The following is an 8,682-nucleotide window of genomic DNA, read 5'->3' as shown; positions in this document are numbered from 1 at the left end:
AGGGAGGTATCCCTGTCGAGAAGCGGGCCGGCAGGCCGCGAAGCGCGTTGTCCCCGGGGCCGGGGGAGTTTAACGGTGGAGAGTGTTTTCTCAGCAGCCCTCCACGCGACCGCGCTCCGGCTTTCCCTCTCGAGGCGGCGCATTTTCAGTCGCTGTCCTCACCCCAGCCAGGACCGGGGGCGGGCGGGGAGAGCGGGTCGGAGGTGATCGCGCGCGGCGGCGGGCGCGTGCGGGGTAGCTATGGCCAAGCACCACCCGGACCTGATCTTCTGCCGCAAGCAGGCCGGCGTCGGTGAGTGCCGCGGGTACCGCCCCGCACCGCGCCGCACACCGGCTGCGGCGCCGAGGGAGGCGCGCTCGCGTGTGTGTGCCGTTAGCGGCCGTTAGGCCTGGCTGTGCGGGCGCCCCTCCCCCTCCGCGGTTTTATATCACCTTTGTGTTGGGGTTCTGCGGGGGGGGCCGCTGGTCCCGGGGTCCGCTGCTGGGGGAGGCCCGCGCCTCCCCCATGGGGCTGAGTGGCTTCAGGGCCTGGGAGCCGCAGGATCCTGTTCCGCGGGTGCGGTGGGTGCTGTACGCAAAAAGACGCGGTTTTGATGCACTTCGCTCCTGTTGTGTTGGTCGTACCAGTGGAGGCAGAACGAGCTGAAGCTTCAGCTCTGGGAGCATCTTCTCGTCTGCAAGATAGAATTGTATTCCAGGTTAGAGGATCACAGACTGGTTTGGGTTGGAAGGGACCTTAAAGCTCATCCAGCTCCAACTGCCTGCCACGGGCAGGGACACCTTCTGCTAGAGCAGGTTGCTCCAAGCCCCTGTGTCCAACCTGGCCTTGAACACTGCCAGGGATGGGGCAGCCACAGCTTCTCTGGGCACCCTGTGCCAGGACCTCAGCACCCTCACAGGGAAGAACTTCTTCCTAATATCTAATCTAGTCCTACACTCTGTCAGTTTAAAGCCATTCCCCCTTGTCCTGTCCCTACAGGTCCTTGTAAAAAACTTTTCTCTAGATTTCTTGTAGCCCCTTCAGGCTCTGGAAGCTGCTCTAAGATCTCCCCTGAGCCTTCTCTTCTCCAGGCTGAACAAGCTCAACTCTCTCAGCCTGTGTACCTGTTTACACCTATTATACCTGTTTACAGATAATGAGCTTTTTTTCTTGTCAGAATTTGCCCTGATGAATCTCTTGACCCTCAGACTTAACTGAATCACTATTTTTGTGAATGTGTAGACCTGGTTTTAGAACTTGATATTTACGACATTTATCAAAATGACTAAACTTGTCAGTTTCCCAGACAAGTGACAAGACATCTAAGATAATTGTAACTACCTTCCTGTTCCGAAGTGAGGGAGGTATTTGGGCTGCCTTAAATCAAATAAACACTTGGTTAATTTGTTTTTCGCTCATTAGAACCAGTGTAAAAGCTATGCCAAGATTCATGTATAGGATTTCCTTCAGTCGGGTACATTGGCTGTGTTTGAAATGGAATAGCGAATGCAGATTTTTTTACTGTCAATGGGTGTCATTGTGCATTTACAATGCATCTAAACTTTGATCTTGGTAAATGTCTCCAGGAGGGTATATATTGTTTTATCATATATATGTTTGTATTTATGCTCAAACTGTTTCTGTGGTCTACTTTTTTTAAAGGCTGCTCACTGCAGAAGATAATTATTTGACATATTTGACATTCGGGCTTGTAGTTATGTTTTTTTCGTGCTTCTGCCTCAAATCTTTTTCTTCTTTTTCTTACAGCAATTGGAAGACTCTGTGAAAAATGTAAGTATAGCTTCTACATATAGTTGCTTGAGAACACGGTGGTGTGGTTAGAGCATCCAGTTTGGAATTGGGGATTGGGTTCTGTTTTCGCTTTAACCATGAACTTGATGTCACTCTTTGAGATGGGAATAGTTACTTGTGAATTGCAAGTGTAAATAAATGAATAATTACAAAGTTACCCTCTCAAATAGATTGCCAGGCAAATGCATACTGTTCTAGAGAATATGCTGACAGTGTTTGCAGTAGCTGAGGCTACAGTGACTTCTTGAGTGGTTCCTTGTAATCTGTAATATAAAATGATCAGCCTCATCGTTTCAAAGCAGGGGTAAAAAAATTGCATTTTTGGAATCTGACACCTTGAAAAGGTTCCCTTCAGCATTTAGAATAAAAAAGGGGGAGCACACACAACATCTAGAGCTAGAGCAGAAAAAGAACCACAGAATTGAATGCCAGTGCTCAACTGGAGAAGGCAATAAAGAGTATGATCTGTCATTAGATCCTTGTAGGGAAACAGAGCAAATAAGACAAGTAGTTTGTGATTCAAAAATAGTATGGAAATAAGCAAAGTTGAAAGAAGCTCAGTCTGAAGCAACAAGATTGTTTACAAGAGCACTCACCAGTGTAACAGGTTCCCGTTGGTAGCAGTTGAGGGCTGTCGTGCTGGAGATTTAAGAGCAGGTTAGATGAGCTGTTTGTGGGAGTCAGGATTAGATGCCTTGGGAACTGGTAATAGGATATGAAGCCTTTCGTCCCTAGGTCAGTGTTTTGGATAAGGTCCAGCGCAGCAGAGACTGTCAATGGCATCTGTATGATATGAGTACTTGAATTTCACTTGGTTCCTTGTGAGAAAGCAAGAGCTACTTCTGTGAAATGGCTGTTTACGCCAGTTTGCCCTTTCTTTGGCCTTCTCTCAGATGAAGGATTAAAGGGACCATGAGTACAATCTCTTACCTCATCTCTTTGAGGAGAGTAACCCCAGACTTTTGTTGATGTGGCACTGTGGGACAAGCTTACACTGCTGCTGCTGTCTAGGTAAGGACATTAGTCCTGTCAGTCCAGCTTTTTGTTTTCTTCACAAGGGAAAAACTCAGGAAAAGTTCTAGACTAAAAGTAATGGTAACATCTAAGCAGGTGTTGGCTAATCACAGAAGTGACTTTGAGTTCCTTCTCTGATTGTGAATGCACGAATGAGTAAATAAAACCCTCAGATATTACAGGCTACTGGCTCTTGTTCCTCTCAAGTCTGGGTGCAAATACCGAGTTGCACCCTGTGCACACAAGATAAATTTCTGCGGTTCAATTGCATTGTCTTTGAGCGTAGAAGCAAGTTCTTTGACTCAGCAGCTTTTCCTCTTTGACGAGGGTGTGGAGAAAAGGACACTCTGTAACCAGTGGCTCTGCTGTACTTGCAGGTGATGGCAAGTGTGTGATCTGTGACTCCTACGTGCGGCCCTGCACCCTGGTGCGCATATGTGACGAGTGTAACTATGGCTCGTACCAAGGGCGCTGTGTGATCTGCGGAGGACCAGGAGTGTCTGATGCCTACTACTGCAAGGAGTGCACCATCCAGGAAAAAGATGTATGTTGTCATCCTGTCTCCTGTTGAATCCGTTATGTCTTTATTTAGTAGCCATGCTTACCTTAAGGGGCTCGGAGCTACTGAAATTAGTGTTGGACATGGGGTGCTTGGGTTCCACTAACCAATATTGGCACTGGTTTTCATTACCTCCTACCTTTCTTCCCCTGTTGGTAGTTTCCCCTGTTGGCAAAGCATTTTGAGATATTGGAATTCTCTTCATCCCAAAGGGTCTTTGGCTACTTTGCACTGCACACTCAAGGCTCGCTTCCTCCACGCACTGCTTGTTACCACTTTAAGTTGTTGTGTTACCAGATCTCTCAGCCTAGGTTTTATCAGAGTCAGAGATATTCCAGACACTGCAAACGCAGTGGTAGGAGCAGCTCCTCACTGGAAGTCCATTATCAGCCACTGACCAAGGGCACGTACAGTATCGTAAGGCCTGTGGAATTGCCACCTGTGTTTTCCTTTGGGTAACAGCGTAAAGATTGACCTTAGTGTCTAGTGTCTGCACTACCAATTGTGTTTTACAAGTTTAAAGCTGCTTGTATAATTTCAGTGGGCTATGATTTATTTTTTTACTCTTTTTTTTTTTGGATGGCCTATATTGCAGACATCTCTTTTTCTGGTAACACTTTTTGGTGTAATGATCCCTTATTTCTATTGTCGGTGCTATAATCTTTTTATAATCTTCTTGTGCTGAGACATCGCTACTCCGTGTGTGAAATGAGGCAGCTCTTCAGCCCCTTTAAAGTATTTGTTAATATCCAACATAATGAGCGCAGAACATGAAGAACTGCAAATGTAGTGGTGGAAAGACTTTGGGGAAGAGCAAGAACATTTGCAGTGTCCCCAGAATATGAGCCTGAGAGCTGTGAGAGTGTCTGTTAAAGGTTCTTTGGCTTTTGGTGCTTTGCAAATGCAATTTCCAGCACACCCTAATGACAGTGAAGGGCAGGCTGAGAGAATGGTTCAGATTGTTACAGGAACCTGCTCAGCTGAGTGAGTTGCTGGTTTAATTCTCTGCAGTGCCTACCTTTTCTCTAGAGGCCTGCAGCTAAATTCAAGACAGGGGTAGGTACACGTTTGAGTTTAGTCATTGGATCTGACAGGACCATAATCTTTCTTAGTATCAAAATAAGGATATAAAGGCTGTGGTAGTGGTGCTGCCTCCTACTTCAGAAATGCTGTGAGAAACAGTAGTTTTGTTCACATGCCTTTGGAACCAAGGCACCTGGCTTGATAAATCATGAGTAAAGTAGGCTTGGTTTTATTCCTCCCAATTCATATTGATTCCCAACAAGTATTTTTCACAACCTAAGCTCACCTGTAGCTTATTGTGTCTGATTCAGGTGTGAAATAGCCAGCTGCTCTGCAAGGGAGGATTGTAGACAGAGCAGGAGGACCAGGAGAATGACAAGTCAGAACTGAGGAATTTTGACAGCTGGGTGAAGGTAGTTGCTCTTGTACCAGCAAACTCAAATGTTAGGGATTATTACAGATGTGAAGTTGCAGATCTGAAACAGAGATTGGATGTGATTGACTTGCAGGATTGAAAAGTGCTACCACAGGTGTAGGGCGCCCAGAATGAGTAAAGTTAAGTGTCCTGCTGTCACAGTTATGGTAGCTAGTGTCGATGTGAATAAGAAAAGTAGATGGACAGAGCTTTATACCTGAAGCTGTAACGCTCCAAGGTATCAGTCACAACACTTCCATCATCCTCAGAGAAAGACTGGAAAAGATAGTGAAGCAAGAAAGCGAAGACTAAAATGGAGGGAGGAGGTGGAATTATGTTAGGCACGAGGCAAAGGGCCTGGTTACTCTTGGTTCATTTCTTCTGGTGGAGGGAGGAGTGAGGTATTGTTTCATACCACTTTAATCTGTGGGTAAGGGCTGAAATCCTGCCTTGTTACCAAGGGCAGCTGTGAGTTGTTTTCTTGGGGACAGAAGCATGTTCATGTGCTGCCTCCTTAGGAGGAGGTGGAAGAATGAAAAGAGCCCTGCAATAATGCTGTCAAGATTGTCACAGACTCCCTGGATTGTGGGAGGTAAGACTTGGAAGAGTCCTACTCTTGAGTTTCAAAATCACTTAAGGAGACGATTTGCTGGGGATTGTTTGTGGCAAGTGTATGGGGGAGGGATGATTTCTCCCACCCATTATTTCTACCATGCAGACCCTCCCCACTGGGTTGCATCTCCTGCACAGGAGCAGGGATTGGTGGGGCAGTTTGAGTGCAGTTTCTATAGCATCTGACATCTGCCCAGAGGCTTTCTAAATCAAATGCACTCAGGCTTACACAACAGTCAAGGACACATGTTCCTCTGCCTGCTGGGCCCCTCACAGCTGCTGTCACCAGCCACAGCGTTTTGCCTCCAAGTGTTAAGTAGATGCTGGGCTCACGTGGCCCACGGGCAAATGTTCCCTGGTACACCGAGAGTGCATCTGCCATTTGCCTTTGCAAACACACCTCTGAGGTGGGTCTCTCCTGCTTCCCTTCTTGCTTTTCTTGTGCCTTTTCTCCCACGGTCCACTGAGATTCAGGTACAAGAAGTTAATTCCGTGTAGCTGCTGTGAATAGCTGTCCTCTCCCAACATGACCATACTGCCTCTGCAGTAATCAATCCAGGATGCAGGAAATCTGAGATTCAGTTCTGCTGTCACAGCTCAGAGGGATCCCTAATCACGAGAATGGTTTGGTGACATCTAAAGCAACAAGATTCTTTTTGCCTAAGGAGGGTAAAGGTTATTCCTCTGGGTTCTATAAATCCTGCATATTGTCATTTAGAAAGAATCCAGTCTTGAGGCACTGAGCATCCTTTTCATTCAACTGCTGATGTTATAAGAGCTGGGTTTTCCCATCTTTACCCTAGAGATGGAGAAAGATAATGTCCTAGAGTAATGTTAAAAAGGTGTCCATCCTCTTCTCTGTTCCACTACTCTCTTGCTGGCAGTAACCAGAATTGAAGGGCAGTTTGTCTGCACAGGTATTCAAAATGCACGTCAAGGATAGAGTGAGGAGTGTGGGAACTGAGAACCTACTAGAACTATGTAAGTGATGATGTTGTCGTGTTTGCCCATTTCCTGACGTACATCCTCTTTTCTTCTTACAGAGAGATGGTTGCCCAAAGATCGTCAACCTGGGCAGTTCCAAGACAGATCTCTTCTATGAAAGGAAAAAATATGGCTTCAAGAAGAGGTGATCCTACGGCTATGCCTCCTGTCGGGTTGGCAAGAGGGTCTTGGAACATCTCTGGACTTCACAAGTATTGAAAAATATTGAAAATATTGATTATTTTTCTATAGAGCAGTACAAATTCAGTGGTATACTTGGGGTTGGAGAAGTAACAGACTGAGTGGGGACTGAAACCTGGTCAGAACTGGCTATCAGAAAGAACAAGTGAGGATTACTGTCTCTTGCCTTTCCAGAAGCTCTGCTAGTAGCTGCCCCAGCTCGCTATAAAAATCCTGGTGGGCAAGTATTTACACATGAAGGATACCAGCTCAGTAAAAAGCAAGTGCCATTTGTGGTGTGGGGAAACACCTTGGGGTTGTTCTTACCAGGCCTCCTCTCAATTGTTGGAAATCACCCCATGCATCAGTTCTAAACAACAGAGCATCCAGCCCATGTGTCTGCTCCCCCTCCTCCAGTATATTTCCATGCTGCCCTGTTTTGTAAGGAACCTGCTTGTGGCTGGTGCTTTCCTAGGGAGAGCACAGCTGTTCCATGTTTGCTTTGACAGATTAATCCAAGGCCTTTTCTTGTAACCATTTTTGTAGGATGCATACCAATAAAGCTTCTTCTTTTTGGTTTTATTTTTTGTATAACAAGGATTTCTCTCCAGTTCATTCTGTGCTTAGCCTCTCTGGAGCTTTCGGGGACACGCAGGATTAACCCAGCTAGAACTGCACAATGGGTTATCTGGTTTCTGACAGTGTCTGCTTATGGCCACGTGACGTTGCTGCAAGGAGCTTCAGGGAACGGCTATTGCTTTTGTCTGCCTGTGATCCCAACCACTGATCATTTTGTCGCGTAGCGTGAGGATCGCTGAGCTTGTAACCCTTATCCGAGCTAATACGGCTGTGGATGTTGTTTCACCATGCAAACATCCAATCCCTTTCTAAAACCTAACTAAGCTATTTGACTCGCTATCCTGTTCTTGTGAATAAGTTAAAGCCTTCCCTGCTGTAACTGGAAACCAACTATTGTGTTCTAGGCTATGTGTGCTGAAAACCAGAGGCTGCTTGTTTGTCAAATACCAGTACAGGCTAAAAGCAGTCTGTTGGCTCAGCAGAGATCTGGGAACTGGCGCCTTTATGCAGAGGAAGAACCAAGTTCCCTACTAGCGTGTGCACTCCTCAGATGTTTAAATCAAGGCCCAAGCTCAGCGTGCCCTGTAGCTGTTAAAGTCTTCACAGTCTAAGCAAAGCCTGTGGTACAGTAATGGGATTCTCTTTGCCAAGTCTCGGTGTGCAGAACCTGTTCTATGCCCCCTCCAGGATTTCAGTTGTTCCCTTGAGCCTAGTACCAATTCCTCTAACTCCTCTTGGCTTAAATGCGTCTTCTACCTGCTCCAGCCATTTGGGTGTTTTGGATAGGAGTGAAAATAAGCAGACAGGTTGTGATCATCCTTCCCTTAAAAGTCATTTCTTCCTGTTGCAGCTGGCTCCAGCTATGACTGGTCCTACAGCTATCTCAGCTGCTCCTCCCTCTCCCCTCTGCCCCAGCGATTAATTCTCTCAGGTTTCCCTTGGAAGCTTTTTGCAGTCCGGAGAGTATATCTGTGTCTTCTTCCCTGCACCATGGTTCCGTTACACAACCTCTGGTTAATTTTTACCAACATGGATGCCATTTGCCAAGATGTTCAGAGCAAACTGGTTCTTTGGTTCCAGCAAACCATCTCTCAAAGCAGTTCAACCTGAGTAAGCAGCTGCCTCTCGTCCCTGACTGGGAAGCCCATGTCAGGGCCATTAGCAGCTGTGTTAAATTCTGTATTTCTTTAAAAGCAAGGCATGATGTGCAGATTTTTTTGTACCTGGAACTTTATCACTTCAACCAGAATATATCACTTGCTATCACTCAGGCCACCCAAGTTATCACACTATAAATGCAGAAGTTCTTACGTAGTTTTTTCTTTCCCTGAAGTTTCTAACGTAACAGAAGTTGTTCGGTGAAAGTAGAGAAGAAAAGAAGGTTGAATTATTTCTTTTGTCTCGGAATTATTGCCCCTGGGGCAGGGACCCCTGGAAGATCTAATTTTAGAGTAGCCCTTGTTCCCAATCATTCAGCAGGATCAGCCTGGCAAGGGGTTGCTATAGAGATACAAGTGTCCCCAT

At 46.2% G+C, this 8,682-nt stretch overlaps 1 protein-coding gene across 2 annotated transcripts; it reads left to right on the top strand.

Annotated features, from left to right (window-relative positions):
- Positions 1 to 24: 24 nt before the first annotated feature.
- PHF5A (PHD finger protein 5A) lies at positions 25 to 7,161 on the top strand. Of its 2 annotated transcripts, XM_030478800.1 has the most exons (4): positions 25 to 292; positions 1,748 to 1,771; positions 3,184 to 3,350; positions 6,459 to 7,161. In XM_030478800.1, exons 1-4 carry the CDS (start codon positions 241 to 243, stop codon positions 6,546 to 6,548), a joined length of 333 nt encoding a protein of 110 aa, XP_030334660.1. In that variant the 5' UTR covers positions 25 to 240; the 3' UTR covers positions 6,549 to 7,161. The 2 variants fall into 2 exon arrangements, with proteins under 2 accessions (XP_030334660.1, XP_030334661.1); XM_030478801.1 differs by lacking the exons at positions 25 to 292; positions 1,748 to 1,771 and adding an exon at positions 2,236 to 2,803.
- Positions 7,162 to 8,682: the final 1,521 nt, after the last annotated feature.

This window comes from Strigops habroptila, chromosome 3 (genome assembly GCF_004027225.2).
Source record: "Strigops habroptila isolate Jane chromosome 3, bStrHab1.2.pri, whole genome shotgun sequence".
NCBI lineage: Eukaryota > Metazoa > Chordata > Aves > Psittaciformes > Psittacidae > Strigops > Strigops habroptila.
The sequence above is the reverse complement of the archived record's forward strand: the minus strand, read 5'-3'. Positions and strand labels throughout refer to the sequence as shown.

Bases quoted from the DNA above. Each gene is read 5' to 3' on its own strand.
- PHF5A (XM_030478800.1), top strand. From the start codon at position 241: ATGGCCAAGCACCACCCGGACCTGATCTTCTGCCGCAAGCAGGCCGGC. The intron at 293-1,747 runs GTGAGTGCCGCG...TTTTTCTTACAG, and splicing joins CCGCAAGCAGGCCGGCGTCG to CAATTGGAAGACTCTGTGAA. The intron at 1,772-3,183 runs GTAAGTATAGCT...CTGTACTTGCAG, and splicing joins TGGAAGACTCTGTGAAAAAT to GTGATGGCAAGTGTGTGATC.